We start from the raw sequence: 17,778 nt of genomic DNA, 5'->3' as shown, positions 1-17,778 counted from the left end.
TACTGAGACAGCATCCCTGTCTGGCATTTCCATCATTACAAATAGGTTCAGTGGATAATTCCCACTGCTCTAAACTAAAACTTACTGATAGAAACTCTGAAAATACATCTTCACATTGTTGGTTAGCTAAAAAACTTCAAACAGGGTGGTTTACATCCCCACAGGGAAGTAACCATATAGTGGATGATAAAGGGAGTAACCAGTCTATTGCAGAGCTACTCTCTACTTATCACCACTTAGACAATAAAGTCTCAACTGGCCAAGGTTAGCCTTATTGTCCTTCGTTTGGGGGGGGGTTGTGTGAGAAAGTAGCCTCTTTCTAGCCTTGTTTCCCCCACTTTTGGCCTGTTTGTGAGTGTATGTCAGGATGTTTGTCACTGTTTTCACTGTCTCACTGGGATCCTGATGGCTAGGCCCCAGTGCTCATAGTGAAAACACTATGTTTTCAGTATGTTTGTTATGTGTCACTGGGACCCTGCTGGTCAGGACCCCAGTGCTCATAGGTTTGTGGCCTATATGTATGTGTCACTGGGACCCTGTCACACAGGGCCCCAGTGCTCATAGGTGTGCATGTATATGTTCCCTGTGTGGTGCCTAACTGTCTCACTGAGGCTCTGCTAACCAGAACCTCAGTGGTTATGCTCTCTCATTACTTTCAAATTGTCACTAACAGGCTAGTGACCAATTTTACCAATTTACATTGGCTTACTGGAACACCCTTATAATTCCCTAGTATATGGTACTGAGGTACCCAGGGTATTGGGGTTCCAGGAGATCCCTATGGGCTGCAGCATTTCTTTTGCCACCCATAGGGAGCTCTGAAAATTCTTACACAGGCCTGCCACTGCAGCCTGAGTGAAATAACGTCCACGTTATTTCACAGCCATTTTACACTGCACTTAAGTAACTTATAAGTCACCTATATGTCTAATCTTTAGCTGGTAAAGGTTAGGTGCAAAGTTACTTAGTGTGAGGGCACCCTGGCACTAGCCAAGGTGCCCCCACATTGTTCAGAGCCAATTCCCTGAACTTTGTGAGTGCGGGGACACCATTACACGCGTGCACTACATATAGGTCACTACCTATATGTAGCTTCACCATGGTAACTCCGAATATGGCCATGTAACATGTCTATGATCATGGAATTGCCCCCTCTATGCCATCCTGGCATTATTGGTACAATTCCATGATCCCAGTGGTCTGTAGCACAGACCCTGGTACTGCCAAACTGCCCTTCCTGGGGTTTCACTGCAGCTGCTGCTGCTGCCAACCCCTCAGACAGGCATCTGCCCTCCTGGGGTCCAGCCAGGCCTGGCCCAGGATGGCAGAACAAAGAACTTCCTCTGAGAGAGGGTGTGACACCCTCTCCCTTTGGAAAATGGTGTGAAGGCAGGGGAGGAGTAGCCTCCCCCAGCCTCTGGAAATGCTTTGTTGGGCACAGAGGTGCCCAATTCTGCATAAGCCAGTCTACACCGGTTCAGGGACCCCTTAGCCCCTGCTCTGGCGCGAAACTGGACAAAGGAAAGGGGAGTGACCACTCCCCTGACCTGCACCTCCCCTGGGAGGTGTCCAGAGCTCCTCCAGTGTGCTCCAGACCTCTGCCATCTTGGAAACAGAGGTGCTGCTGGCACACTGGACTGCTCTGAGTGGCCAGTGCCACCAGGTGACGTCAGAGACTCCTGCTGATAGGCTCCTTCAGGTGTTAGTAGCCTTTCCTCTCTCCTAGGTAGCCAAACCCTCTTTTCTGGCTATTTAGGGTCTCTGTCTCTGGGGAAACTTTAGATAACGAATGCATGAGCTCAGCCGAGTTCCTCTGCATCTCCCTCTTCACCTTCTGATAAGGAATCGACCGCTGACCGCGCTGGAAGCCTGCAAACCTGCAACATAGTAGCAAAGACGACTACTGCAACTCTGTAACGCTGATCCTGCCGCCTTCTCGACTGTTTTCCTGCTTGTGCATGCTGTGGGGGTAGTCTGCCTCCTCTCTGCACCAGAAGATCCGAAGAAATCTCCCGTGGGTCGACGGAATCTTCCCCCTGCAACCGCAGGCACCAAAAAGCTGCATCTCCGGTCCCTTGGGTCTCCTCTCAGCACGACGAGCGAGGTCCCTCGAATCCAGCGACACCGTCCAAGTGACCCCCACAGTCCAGTGACTCTTCAGCCCAAGTTTGGTGGAGGTAAGTCCTTGCCTCACCTCGCTGGGCTGCATTGCTGGGAACCGCGACTTTGCAAGCTTCTCCGGCCCCTGTGCACTTCCGGCGGAAATCCTTCGTGCACAGCCAAGCCTGGGTCCACGGCACTCTAACCTGCATTGCACGACTTTCTAAGTTGGTCTCCGGCGACGTGGGACTCCTTTGTGCAACTTCGGCGAGCACCGTTTCACGCATCCTCGTAGTGCCTGTTTCTGGCACTTCTCCGGGTGCTACCTGCTTCAGTGAGGGCTCCTTGTCTTGCTCGACGTCCCCTCTCTCTGCAGGTCCAATTTGCGACCTCCTGGTCCCTCCTGGGCCCCAGCAGCGTCCAAAAACGCCAAACGCACGATTTGCGTGTAGCAAGGCTTGTTGGCGTCCATCCGGCGGGAAAACACTTCTGCACGACTCTCCAAGGCGTGGGGGATCCATCCTCCAAAGGGGAAGTCTCTAGCCCTTGTCGTTCCTGCAGTATTCACAGTTCTTCAGCCTAGTAAGAGCTTCTTTGCACCAACCGCTGGCATTTCTTGGGCATCTGCCCATCTCCGAGCTGCTTGTGACTTTTGGACTTGGTCCCCTTGTTCCACAGGTACCTTCAGACAGGAATCCATCGTTGTTGCATTGCTGATTTGTGTTTTCCTTGCATTCTCCCTCTAACACGACTATTTTGTCCTTAGGGGAACTTTAGTGCACTTTGCACTCACTTTTCAGGGTCTTGGGGAGGGTTATTTTGCTAACTCTCACTATTTTCTAATAGTCCCAGCGACCCTCTACAAGGTCACATAGGTTTGGGGTCCATTCGTGGTTCGCATTCCACTTCTGGAGTATATGGTTTGTGTTGCCCCTATCCCTATGTTTCCCCATTGCATCCTATTGTAACTATACATTGTTTGCACTGTTTTCTAAGACTATACTGCATATTTTTGCTATTGTGTATATATATCTTGTGTATATTTCCTATCCTCTCACTGAGGGTACACTCTAAGATACTTTGGCATATTGTCATAAAAATAAAGTACCTTTATTTTTAGTATAACTGTGTATTGTGTTTTCTTATGATATTGTGCATATGACACTAAGTGGTACTGTAGTAGCTTCACACGTCTCCTAGTTCAGCCTGAGCTGCTTTGCTAAGCTACCATTATCTATCAGCCTAAGCTGCTAGACACCCTATACACTAATAAGGGATAACTGGGCCTGGTGCAAGGTGCAAGTACCCCTTGGTACTCACTACAAGCCAGTCCAGCCTCCTACATACTCATTTTGACCCTGCCTTTACACCTCCACTCATTCCAGGGACATTTGTAACTTTTAAAAGAGATGATTGTTTGTAGTGAGGGACATGTACAACAAGGACACTTAAATATTTTAATGACAGCAACTGATAATTCAAACTAAATAAATCTCAAAGACTGAGCTATGTACAACTTCAACACTGGGTCACACGCCCCTCTGTGAAAAAAGCAGCCACACCAGACCTATCCCCAATACAGTGCTTTGTTAAACTGACCATCAACCCAAGAGGAGTCATATCCACCCTATATCAACTACCTTTCTACAAGATGCCACCACCATCCCACCCATATACCTAGAGAGGAAGCCATGTTGCTGATCATACACACACAAAGAGCGCCAATAGACACACCAGTGGAGTGACCTGAATAAACATTCCCATAGTGTCCTAGGAAAAGAGGCCCACTATAAGTGGTTATATAACTGGTATATGCACCTAGGTACACTACATAAATGCTTGGTTGGTGATCTCTCCCAGATATGGTGGTTATGGCCCATGATACAGCTCTATTGACAAGAGGGATTAGCCAGGATTTACACTATTTTGGGATATCCCCTTCCTGAATGTTTTTTATAGGATAGGACCAACTGATTTACAATATCAGTCAAGAGGTGACAAATTGATTACCTGAAACTGTCTGAGAGCCGTAAAAACATCCCTCGCACCTGCCTGGAAAAAGACAAAGGCTTCAGAGATGACTCACTGGCACTCTTAACTGTGGCACCTTTTGCCAATGGAAAACCTGGCCTGCCGTATGAGGACAACACTACAGATTTCAGAACACTTTGGAAATCTCTGCCTAACTACTTAACAGATGGTCCCAATTTGTGGGCATACCCACCATTCCTTAAAGTATTAAACTTATTTTAGAATCCCTGCTACTAAAGCCAAATGTGCAAAGGGAAATGGCTGCTAACAACCTTTCCTAAGTAAAAGCAATGTTCCCTCAACACTGACCATGCTATAATGACTTATGCATTTAACACTGACACTAATGTTTGATTCGAGATACTAAACGCTATACAGGGGGAGGTGCAAAGGGGATGAGATGGCCAGTTTTGTTTCTTCTTTTTCATTATCTTTGTAAAAGCTTTAAAAAAATCGTACTATTAGTATGCCGACACATGAATAAGCATGGCTGCCAGATTTATAAATATGATGAATGTCTGACCTGTATATGATATTGGTAAGTCAATAACATTGTTTGCTTTAAACCAAAAACGAGTCTTACCTTGTATCCCTCACACTTCACTGCCTTACTCCCCTCATCCACTTATCCTAGTGTTGATAACCATACCTTCCACAAAGCCGATGTATACTGGTAACCACCTTCTTCAAAATGGTGAGATCAGCTTAAAAAATAATTTGGCTTCGGAGAAGAGGATATGTTTTGTTACGGGGGTCATAATAATAATCTTACACAAATTATCGCTCAAATATGAGCTTTAAATATATTTTGGAAATCCATTGTCCTCCAAACATCAGGTTATGAATTCTGAAAACGCACATATTTTTATTGTAAAGACACACCTTTCAATTTTGGTATACATCTATTAATTCAATCAAACAAAAACTTCTAATTTAGTAGGCTGGGCTGCCCGCAGCAGAACTAATTCCAGGTAGCTGGAGAGCTACCAGTAGCTCATGAGATACTCGCTGGAGAAGCCTCATCTACATTATATCATGATACACATTCATAGAACTCTACTAAATGTATCCTTTATGTTCTCACAGAACAAATTCTTGTGGAGGCCAGAAGTTACTTGGGATGCTAAAATTAATCTCAGCCATTGGTAAATATTCTGGCTGCATTGTAGTTAATTGCTCTTTTGCCCAACTATGCACACAAGAAAGAGACCAGCCATGACATGACTATCACCAGACAAAATGTACCATGATGACTGTGCCATCTAACTCAAACTACACCTCATTTACAAGGCCCAACAAGGCCAAAACTGCCGGTCCACAGGTGTTCCCCTCTAGAAGGCTTCTTACCTAAAAGTTCAGACTGGACTATTCCTAAGAAGTCAGATTTGGACATGGCTTGTTTCTGTGTTCATTGGGCCATCCATTTACGATATGTAAGCCCATTAAGCTTGGTACCCCCAGTGATCCTACTTCGGATGCCAACCCCACACCCCGTACCAGTAGCTCACTTGTTGAAACACTGGCATCTGTGTTTGTAATTGGCTGCTTTGAACTAAACAATTCAACCTTGACTTTTGCACAGGTTTCGTTTGAAAATCAGAAGCCATCATTTTGGTTGGTTGAAAATCCCATTTTACTTTTCGGCAGTGGGTATTTTGCAAGATCTCTCAGCAGCCCGCACTGAAATGCTCTGCGCTAACCAACACCCAGGGTAGCTACAAAGCAAGGACAAAAGGCGGACCAATCACAGCACCTTAGATACATGAGTGTATAGAGAGGTGCAGAAGGGCAGTGTGGGATTTGGTTGTGTGACTGATTCGTCTAGGAAGATAGGGTTCTTCTAGCTTGGTGTTTGCATTCTTGGTGAGAGTCGACTGAGGCCCAAGGTAAATGCATTGGCCTGCGTGTCTGCAAAACATTCTGATGCTTGAGGAGCCTAAGTTAACCACATTTTAAAAGGATACGGCAGACGGTGTGAATTTCGTGTTGGAGTAGACAAGGCACTACATGAGGATTCCTGATGGTTATGTGATACTATCAGTAGCCGCTGTGGTTGTGGGAAACCTTGACTGTTAAAGAAGTCCTTGTGTGCTCACAGTATCTCCTATTGCATGGCTTGTGGGAGTGCATCTGTCTTGCAGAATTGCGTTGGCAATAGATGGTTGGAACACAATGATTTTGTCGCCAGTGACTTTCTAGCGGGAACCAGTTGCTTTCAAGCACTGTGTACACAGTAGCTTTGTCTGTGGTCATGATAATTTATCTTATCCTTTCTGACTCTATCTCAATATGAATTCGCACTTGGTGTGGTCCAGGAGTGTTGTTCTTTGGGTGCTTCCCCTACCCTCGGAGGTGCCAAAAAGTAAGCTGTGAGTTGCATCTATGAGACTGAGACTGCATGTCTGCGTCGCCATACCTCATGATTTGCAACTGTTCCCATTTGCTGACAAGGCGCTTGGGAGGCGTTGATGCTGCATTTACTTTTGTAGGGGTGGGTCCTCAGGTGCCACAATTCAATGGCATACTATGTTGTAACAGTAACTCAAGAATAAGAAATGCATTTTTTTTTTTACTAAACATTTAATTATCCTAAGATGAAAACGAAGGTGTACAGAGGGATATGAAGTGGGGAATGAATCTGCGGTTGTGAGAGGGAGAACTCAACAAGGGAGTATGGAAAAAGCTCGTTACCTATCCCTAAACCAAAAAAATGGATGAAGTCGAGTATTTCCGATGGGTGATGAAGAGGGAAGTACAGAGAGTACGTCCTCGAAAAAAGAGTAATAGGGCAGAAAAAAATGAAAAATACTGTATTTTATTCTAGCTCGTTTCGAGGTTACGTCACATTTAATATTAATAAAACCATTTGTGCTATTGGGCTCTTCACACGGAAGATGCTGCAATGGCTTTCTTGACTTACAGATTCAAGTATTTCATCTTTCTTACGAAAATAAACCATATACATTTTGTTGACAATTTTGTTGATAACACACAACATCCAAGAGAAAACTGTTCAGGTGATTCCGAGTAACCAAGTGACCTACTAGAACCCCTCTGGCTCAATGATGCATAATTTTAATCTTCACTGGATTTGTACCTCCTCTTTTTGCTTAATTTCAAATCCAGCACCTTCCTGTGCTCAGGTGTAGCAACAAGATCATCATCCACATGCCATTTGGGTTAGCCATTATCTACTGAAACTCAAATGTGTTCTTAAGCATCCCAGGAGAGGCATGGTACATCTCACAGCTTCAGACCATTTACACTCACTCAACCACATCTACTCCCCAGCGCAGAATACCAAACCACTATTCATTCGCCCAGAAAAGGGCACCTTCGCCTACCAGCACAACAGCCCAAATCTTTAGGGGGTCCTAGCTCAGTCGGAGCCTTGGAATACTCATGATGTAGCTTGCTTAGGTGACATCTCAAATGCATTCACTAAATGTTGTTACGCTACTGCTCCTCTCCCCCACCATTTCCCTTTTCGAAGGCTTTCCTGAAAAACACTACCCACCACATCAGCCCTCCCATGTCTATCATCAGATCTTCAGAGTGGAGGTGCCCTTACCCAATATTTTACATACGCACAAATCTTTTAATTTCACATTTATAAAATGTTTATGAATATACAGTTCTGGAGTTTAGAAATAACCGGTCAATACAACAATCATTTAACGAACAGTGTAAAACATAGGTCTATCAGAAAAACTGAAAACGAAAGCCTGTTGTTTTGTAGGTTTTCGTAAGAAATAGTGTACAATAAGCATGTGATGACTAGAAGAATGTGGTTTACTTGTATTTACCCACCTGTATGGCTCTCTTGCCCATGCTAACAACCTCATACAGGGTAACTGTTTCAACCAGGTCTCCATTCTGTAGTTTAATTGCGGATTCTTGTCCTGAGGAGTTTCTTCGGGTGATGTTCTCAGACTGTTCTCTGGTCTTTCTTTTGCCTTTCTAAAATCAATATGCATATAAGGACAGTAAGGTTTGGGTGGTTTAGCAAAACAACATTTAAATGCCAAATACAAGGCAGGATATTCTAATATCATATGTGAAGTCACAGGTGGGCCTATCGGAACTGATCAGTACAGAATGCTATAAACCAATTCTCCCTCAGTGGACCTGTTCAGACAGGTAAGATCTACATGGTGAGGAAGTTGAGAGGGTGGGAGTCAGGCAAGGAAAAGAGGGTGAACATTGTGGATCGTAGTGGAGCTCACAAAGGGAATAGAGGTGTGTAATCTGACACTTTTTAACAACTCTAATGAGTTGTTCGTTGCCAGTTCCACGGTAGGGATTTATTAAATTTGTGTTGTTTGTGACTCCAGCGACAAGTTTTAGTGATTCCTTGCTGATTTGGGGATCTGGGCCAAGAAAAAAATGAGATTTGTTTGGTGAAAAAAGGGTTTGTCAGCTCCCCCTACGTTTTTGAACGCCCCTGGTGAACCGATAGTACCATAGCCAGACTGGAGGAAAGGCTTTGAAGCCTATGTGCAAGCTACTGGGGGTGACATTTTTACAGCAGCAAGGAAATTAGCTTTGTTCAAGGATTTCTTAGGTGCTGAAGGATGAATAGTATTGAAACATCTTCCACCTGTTCCCGAGGTAGAGGGTGATAGTGAGGAGGAAATGGACGAATATGACACTGCTTTTAGGCAATTGGCTGAATGGTAGCAAAAAGAAAAACAAATTGGTGGAAAGATTTACGTTTTTAAAAAGTGGTCACATGTCTAGAGAGTCTGTGGAGAGCAATGTGGCTAGTTTAAGATCCCTTGCAGCAACATGCAATTATAAGAACTTTTTGGGTGAGATGCTGAGGGATCAACCTGAATTGACAGTTAGCAACAGGAACGTACAGGAAAAATTGTTAAATACATAAGACTTAACTTTGCTCAAGGCGGTGGAGATTGTGAAAAGAGCTGAGAATACAGATGAGGGCCTGAAGGAGATGGCAGTGAGGAAGAAAACTTAAGTCATGCAAAAAAGACCCCAGAAATAAAAGAGGGATGAGACTGACAGAACGTTTAATTCTTCTAAGGGGGTGACAAATCTACATAGGTTTGCTTTAAGTATGGGTTTAGTGGTCATTTTGCTACATTTGACACTTGTCCTGCTTTCGGTCAAGTGCATCATAAGTGTAAAACAAAAGGACATTTTGCCCAGGTATGTCGGGGCAAGATGGGAAAGGACAAGAGATATACTAAATACCCTGTAAGTACAGTGGGAAACGGTGAAGAAGAAGGTGGTGCAGGCAATGATGGGATATTGGAAAAAAAAAAAAAAATCAAACAAGTAGGAAACATCAGTGATGATAACTCAAATTGCATCATCATACAAATTAATCAAGTACACTGTTCTAATGTATGATCTATCTCAAAAAGTATTCATTGAGACTGCTCATGTCACCTAAAGCATTTGCTTAGTATAATCAAGTGCCCTCATGCACCAAATTGGTGCCATGCTTCATCATCAGGCGTTGCTCCTTGTTGGGCCTTGGGAATACAGTTTTTATCCAAACACCACGCAGCCCGTGCGTACGGAGAGGGGTGGACGACCGGGACGCAGTCTGGCTGAAAAGCTAAGGTCACCAGGGGGCCAGGAATGCATAATTCAAATTTTAACTACGGAGGCTACAGTGCATTATGATATGCCTCCATCCCTGATGTGTTTAAACACTTTTACTCTGAACTATATGGGCCTTGCAGGACTGCTACCGGGGATGTGCTTAATATTACGAATCCTTTGCATGGCTCTCCCTAGGGCAGCGCACATTTTAAACACAACCTACATTGTTAGAAGAGGTGAAAGATGCTACCCGTGCACTCCCGAATGGTAAGGGCCCTGGACTCAACATCCTAACTGGTGAGTTCTATAAGGAATTTGTGGATCTTCTAACCCTTCATCTCCATGCAGTGTATGAAGAGGCATACTAGAAGAAGGTGCTACCCCCACTCGGCTGGAGGCCCTAAAAGTTTACCTTTACCAGATAAAAACTCCAGACCAGTGTGAATCCTATAGACCGCTCGCCCTAATTAATACTGAAACAAAAATATTGGCTAAGGTTCTCACCACGAGGCTTCAGCCTTAATTCCCCAAGTTGGTTTTGCCTGATCAATCTGGTTTTATACCGGTTAGATCCACCACTACACACTATTTTTGCCCTATTGTACCAACTGAAACCATCAATGCAAGCGGCGGCAGCCCTCTTGGACGCCGCTAAGGTATCTGACTCCACTGCATGAATATGCATGTTCACAATTCTATCCCGAATGGGCATGCCTGAATCACTTCTCCGCTGGATCCGCCAATTATATACTGATCTGGTAGCATGAGTGAGAATTAACAAACCAACGTCTGAAGGGTTTACTATATGCAGAGGCATGCAGCAGCGTTGCCCCCTGCCACCATTGTTATTTGCAATAGTACTGGAACCGTTGGCCTGTATAACTCGACAGAGACATGCTTCATTGACCTTACAGTTCCAACTTCGTCCCGTAAGTATATCTCTATATGCGGATGATATATTGCTATCTATTAGCGACCCCCCAATCTCTCCCCAGTGATCGGGAATGTATCTGCTTTGAATGCTAGTCAGGCCTGTGCATTAACTAGACAAACTTGTGTTTCACCTCATGCCCAATACTTTGGAGTGCCCACTTGAATTTCCTCTGGTCTGGATACAGGTCCAGTAAAATACTTGGGGGTTTGAGTGAACAGAGAACTAGATCTAGTAATTTGCTAAAACTATGGGAGGGTGATGTCCAAGCTAGAGGACTAGGTGGTTCGATGGTCGAGACTGCCATTGTCCACGGCGGATAGACCAGCAGTCATTAAAATGGTGATTTTGACCAAATTTCTATACCACTTTGTCAATATACCCCTTACGCTACCTACACTTCTTTAGGACGCTCAGGACACATCTGATCTTGCTGGCACGGGCAGGGAAACAAACAAGAATTAGCTGGAAAATACTTACCTTACCATACAATAGCGGTGGGTTCAACGCGCCCGACTTCCATCTATATTACCTTTGTTCACAGGCTCACTTGGCACATTACTGGTACACACCACATGCCTGTAAACCACAAATAGCAATAGAGCATGATGATGCTTCCCTTGCATCACTCTCTGTTCTCCTTCCTCATAAATGTGAGGTGGTAACTCGTGCTGAGATTAATACACTGCATTTCACCTTAACGGCCTGGCGGGATTTGGGGAGACATCCTGGGAGGTTACTGTTATATATACCCGCCTTGCCACTGTGCGGCCATCCTACAATATCAGTCTCTCAGGAAGAGGTTGCGCTGCAAATACTTACCCATGCAGGCCTCAAAACAATGGAAGATGTATACACAAATGGCACTTTTATATCCCTGTCTCTGGTACTCAACAACACACACCCTTACTGACGTTTACATATCACCATATCCGGGCTACCCTACGTGATCTCTATCCTTGCTCTCCGGACTAACTCCTTACTCTCACAGCATTGCATGTATTACTTACCAGCATCACACATAGACATTTGATCAAGAAATTGTACACTGCGCTGCAAACTTATGGACTAGAAACTCCTGACAGGGCGCCGGAAGGCTGGAATGAGATATTTGACCGGCAGATAGAGGGTGCGGACTGGAAATTTTGTGGTGCACAAATACATATCCTTACATCAACTTGTAATCTACGAATAATCCACTTCAAATTCCTGCACCAAATGTATTATACATCAGTCAAATTATATAAATTTGAGCTGAGAGAGGATGCATGTTGTATGAGATATGGGGTGGAAGAGGCTGGTCTTCTGCATCTGGCCTGGCATTGTAAATCCGTTAGGAGCAACTGTACCGAAGTAACCAATCCCTTGACAGACATGGTGATGGAACATATGGACTGCGACCCTGCAGTATGTTTACTGTGACTGGTCAGGGATTTACAATCAATTAACTGTAAATCTGTGTCAGTCGCCTTATTGCTGATAAAGAGGACTGTGGCCCTTTGTTGGGGGGGAAAGAGCAACGCCCACCAAACAAAAATGGCTGGCAGACATGGTTTATTGTCGGTCACAACTTGAGTTATAAGCTGATGCCATTGAGACCTAAAGACATTTGGGGCCCTCTCACTGCATACTTATTGTCAAACTCAGGGGAGATGCAGGAGTGTATCTGGAATTGGAGGGGATGAAGGAGAAACCCTGTTATTTTCTATGAAATAATGATTTGTCTGTATTGTATAGCAGCCATGATGATGTACGTTTCGATATATATCCTAAAGAGTGGGGACAGGTGTGACACATATTTCCTGTTCTATTTAAGTATGGTATGTTTTATGTTATGAAAAAAAATATTTTAAAAAAAAGAGTTTCAAGATGTGGAAGTTCCCTCCAAGGTTTACTTTGCTAAAGATGGTTCATGTTTGCTGCGTTGGCATCAGCAGGCATTTTCTTTATTTTTAAAAACTCTTTTTATTCAAACAAAGCTCAGGGTACAGTATGCATACATCCATATCGCAGTATAATGGAGAATAAATGAAACATTAAAAGTAGTTATCGCCCGTTGCAAAATGTAATGACCTCAAAGAGGTGGCGATTTTACGGCCTGGCCACATGCCATTTGGGACATGACACACATGGTAACTCCACTGTTGCATGATAACGTGTATAGTTAGGACCCACTGTCCACACCTCCCCTGAAGCTGCCCTACGGTCCCCAGATTTTTTTCCCATTTCTTGGGGCAATCCCGACTATGGTATACCACCTTTTCTACCCTTTGACACCAATCTAAGTCCGATTCGCACTACTCTAACAGTGGAGGGGTGGGCTTGCCCCATGTCCACGCAATGTTGCGTTTGGCCCCCCCACCACCAATGCAGTCCAAAGTTTGGAATATTTTGGAAGTGCATCCCCCATTTTTCAGACACGGGACCGTGAACTCCAGGACCAGAGAGGTCCTGTCGGTAACCTCCCTCCGGCAGGATTAGATCGCTGGACATGAACATAGAATATGGATAAAGGTACCTTCTTGCCCAAAGTTCCTGAGACACAGAGGTGGATCTGCTTTTTTGATCTTCTATAGAAGGGTCCTAGAGTAGCAGGATATGTGCAGGAATCTTAATTGTATAAGACAGAATCTTGCTCAGATAGCTGTCTCTCGGGGACTCTGTAGTGCTTCCAACCAGTCATTGTCAACTAACCGTTTCAGATCACAGGACCACGCCTCTCTATGGGAGGCCAAGAATTCTGGGTTTTTGTTTATTAGCTTCCAGTGGATTATTGAAATGCAGTTGTCTGGTATGGGCTCTTTATGTAGCCTGTGTTCTAGTGGTTGGTAGTTGCTTCCCCTATGCAATATGGCAGTGCAGAGCAAGGTCGCGTTGGAGATATTTGCATTGTTCAGTCTCTGCCTGTTCATATTCCTGAGCAAGATATTCAAACGACACAAGTGCCCGGTCCCCCCAGATGTCGCTCAGCCGCTCAATGCCGATCAACACCCAGCTGGAGTATCCTGTCAGTCTGCCTACCTTCTGCAGCAAATCACTGTCCCAGAGAAGCGTCATTTCAGTAAGTGCAACCTTCTACTCCAGTGCCTTATGTGCCCCTTTTCAGGCCCTCACCACTGACCTGCTGTGTGCGGGTAGCTCATGTTCAATCCAACGTCTGTATAAGGCCATCATATATTCCCTCTTACTCATCACTGATTGGTCTACAAGGTATGCTGGTGCTTTGTTGTCCGCAAAGACCCACTCATTTATATGACTGGTAGTTGTAATAGTTGCAAGGCCCAGTAGAATTTACCTAACGTCTGGGATCGCCAGGTGTTCATCAAAAAGCTCCCTCTGGAGTTTGCATAGGGCAATACGTGGTGCTTTATAATCCCTTTAGAGGAGACGGAGCTTTTGATCAATCTCAGGAAAAGGACCGGAGGAATCCAGTATGGTGTGTTCTGAGGTGACATCATTTTATAAAGAGCTGCTTTGCCCATCAGTGACAGGGGAAATGACCTCCAGTGAGCTATGTGCTACATCTGTGTGGAGGTGGTCTATCTGTGGGAGTACATTTTTGTTGAGAAAGAGTTGTGGGTCCCTCGTGATGCGGATCCCCAGATATTTAAAGATGTCTGATATCACTGTTGCCTGACAGTGTGAGGGGAGACGTGTGGGACCTCCCACTAGCGGAAAGACCACAGATTTGGACAAATGTATGCTATATCCTGAGTAGTCTCCAAAGATCCAGAATATCTGCAGATTCTTTTTTACTTTTTACTTCACACGCCTGGGACAGAAACGAAGCCCCTAGGTTGCAATCTTCTTACAAATAACTCCCTGCGACGTTTGCATTGGGAGGTCTCCCAAAGGCCCACATGGAGATGGACAGGGAAGAATCCGACTTAGAATCCCTTTTCCATTCTAATGCTCAACGCAAAGGCATTTCCTTACTTTACTGTTATATCCATGCTCTCACGCCTGCTAAGAAACATGCTTACATAACACAGTGGGAGAGGGAATTAGGAACTGGAATCCCTGAGGACGCATGGCGATTGATATAGCAAAGAGCGTCAGGCACATCAATATGTCTTAAACAAAGGGAAAATGCCCATAAATTGGTTACACAATGGTATCTGATTCTTGTGCGTCTCCATAGAATGTTTGGGAGGTCTGCCCAGTGCTGAAAAGGGTGTGGGGAGCGGGGTAACTGCTTGCATACTTCATGGTCTTGTCCCTGTAAACGCTCCTTTTGGGATCTGATTCTCCAGAACATCAACGACATCACCAATGTCACATTGCCACAAGATCCTTTGTTAGTCCTCCTGGCTGACCCTCTCACAGGAAGAGCTCTCCCCACCACAACTCGCATAGGCTGTTTTCAGGTTGAGCATAGCAGCGTGCAAGCACTGCTTTTCTGACATGTTGTTATCTATGTGGACTTTTCGCCACGCCCATCACTTTCAGTCGTTCATGGACTTGCCTTTCAAAAATCCTTTGTTATCATTGGTAAATGCTTCAAGTTTGTCCCTCTTTGAGGCAGCTTTGTTATCGCCTTGGAGACCGACCTTGTTACATACATAATTGCACTTTTGCCGATATGTTTGACTGCGAGCGAACTTCTTTTTCCTTTTATGTCTCTCCTGGCGCTTATGCTCATGGCGGCCGTGGCGCTTTGGATTGACTTGCTTATGTCAACTGTTTTACTTTACATTTCAATTTATGTGGCAAGAAAAGTCCAGTTAGGAATTTAAGAGCTCTAACTCGGGCAAATGTGCAACCCACTGTATTGCAAATGCTTGTCTTCTATTGACAAAAAGAACAGTTGATGGACAGAATGCAGAACAAATCAACATTCACCCCCAGTCACAGATCTAGGTTTAATCCATCAGTTTTTTTGGTATCACCCCTCTTCAGCCAGGCTAGCTTGAACCTGGTGGCATAGTGAGCACGGGACCCACGTCTGGGCATACCCTTCCCACTTGGGGCGACAAACGCAAAAAGAACAGTTGATGGACGGAATGCAGAACAAATCAACATTCACCTCCAGTCACAGATCTGGGTTTAATCCATCAGTTTTTTTGCTCACCATGCCATTCCAGTTTGGACCCATCCATATGCAAATCAGTTTTGACCCTGTTCCCCATGGGAACAGTCCAGCCCAAACTTCCAGACCAGGGGGGTTATTACAACTTTGGAGGAGGTGTTAATCCGTCCCAAATGTGACGGATATACCACCAGCCGTATTCCGAGTTCCATTGGATATAATGGACTCGTAATACGGCTGTTGGTATATCCGTCACTTTACCGTCACTTTTGGGACGGATTAACACCTCCTCCAAAGTTGTAATAACCCCCCAGGTCTGTCTTCCCTGGACCAAAAATAAGCATCCTGGGACCGGTTTCGGGGTACCCTTCCTACTTCGGGCGACAAATGCAAAAAGAACAGTCGATGGACGGAATGCAGATATTGAAGAGCTCCTTGATGTGGTTGGAGCTTGCTTCGATGGGGCCAGCCAGGGCGCTTCTTTAGTCTTTTTCAATAGTTTGTGGTAATGGTTGAGGGTGGTTTTGAATGTAGTTTGGTCTCTGGGCTCCCTGCTGGTGCACCATTTCCTTTCAAGTCATTTGGAGGTGCATTTCAAGGTTCTTAGGTCCGTCTGGCTTGCTTAGATGACCTTTTAGAATTGGTGGACTCACAGGGGGTGACTATGTTGGCCCTTTCTGTGATCCAAACAGAGAAGTTCTTGACTGCCTGTTCGAGGTTGGGTGCGGTAGGGAGGTTTTGAGGGCGTCGATTCATTGGGTCTCTGAGACATTGTTCCAGTTGCGGTGTGACATGGTGGGATGTCGGGAACTCCCAAGATGTGAAGTGGACAATCAATGGGGTGGTCAGTGCAGGTGAGTTTGGTGACGGGGCTGTACTTTATTCTAAAACTACCTGGGAAAACTGGGTTGAGTATGTGTCCTGCAATGTTAGTGGGGTTGGTGACCAGTTGGGTGTGGCGATGTTGTTCATGCTTTCAAAGTGGTTGGCGATGTTGATGCTGTTGGAGTCATCGAGGTGAAAACTGAGGTTGCCAAGGAAGATGTAGTTTTCGGAATCTAAGGCGATCAGAGTGATGAAATCAGGAATTGCATTGTAGGCTCTGGGGGGAGGTCCTGGGGTTCTGTAGGTAAGGGTGCCTCTGATGGTGGTTTTCTTGTCCGTTCGGAGCTGGAAGTTGAGGTGTTCCATGACTGGGGTGACGACGTTGGTAGTGGTGGTCCTGTGGATGATGACGATTCCACCTCCATGCTTGTTGATGCGGTCTTAGTGTGTGATCTGATAGTGTGAGGCGTGGCTGTGGTGATGACAGGTGCATAAGCGGGGATGAGCCATGCCCCGGTTAGGAAAATGATGTCGGGGTGAGGGAGTTGATGGTGTTCCAGATTTCAGTGGCGTGCTTACAGAGAGAGCGTGCGTTGAGCAGGAGGCAGTGGAGATGGTCAGGGGTGGTCGAGGTAGGTGTACTGGTGGTTGTCATCCATGCTGGATCTTCGGTGCAGCAGGAGAAGAGGTAATGTCAGCAGGTTAAAGGTCCAGCCATAGGTCGAGGGAAGGTGCGGCAGCAGCTGTTGTTGGAGAGTCCTGGGTCCAGGGCTTTTAGCTCGGCTGCAGTGTATCTTTGGGTGGTGGTTGGCCCAGGGGTCCTGGTGCTGGGTGCGGTCCAGGCATGGATGGGAGCAGACGGGCTTGCCTTTGGAACGCCTCTGGCGCACCAGTGATGTGTACACGCTGCAGCCTAGTCCCGGGAGGTGGTAGGGGCTAGCAGGAGGCACAGAGCTGGAAAAATGTTGGGAGAGGTGGACAGAGTGGGAGAAATACAAATAACAGTACAACAGTGTGGGAGAAATACAACAATACAATGGTAAGGAGACTATCACGCAAAATCAATATTGTGCAAAAGAGAAGTTTACAAGGCACTAGGAGATAATGGCAGTCCCAGTGTGTCAACAGAGCGATAAGCGGAAGCAAGAGAGCGGCGAACTGACTAGAGGTCGATGGGCTTCTCAAAGGAGCCACGCTTCTGCCTCCATAAGTAGTCCTGGGAGGTGGGAATAGCTAGTGGGCAGCAGGAGGCACACAGTGGGGAAAAATGGCAGGAGCAATGGACAGCGTG

The 17,778-nt window shown here is 45.5% G+C and overlaps 1 protein-coding gene across 1 annotated transcript in view; it reads right to left on the bottom strand.

The window, feature by feature from the left end:
• The window catches only part of LOC138250008 (cohesin subunit SA-2-like), a 434,120-nt gene that overhangs the window by 319,147 nt on the left and 97,195 nt on the right, over positions 1-17,778 (bottom strand). Inside the window, exon 3 of the mRNA XM_069204310.1 lies at positions 7,942-8,091. Coding sequence (XP_069060411.1) covers positions 7,942-8,091 — 150 coding nt within the window. The remainder of the gene's footprint in view (positions 1-7,941; positions 8,092-17,778) is intronic.

Source organism: Pleurodeles waltl, chromosome 8 (genome assembly GCF_031143425.1).
Source record: "Pleurodeles waltl isolate 20211129_DDA chromosome 8, aPleWal1.hap1.20221129, whole genome shotgun sequence".
Taxonomy (NCBI): Eukaryota; Metazoa; Chordata; class Amphibia; order Caudata; family Salamandridae; genus Pleurodeles; species Pleurodeles waltl.
Note: the sequence above shows the minus strand (reverse complement) of the source record. Positions and strands in the feature narration are given on the sequence as shown.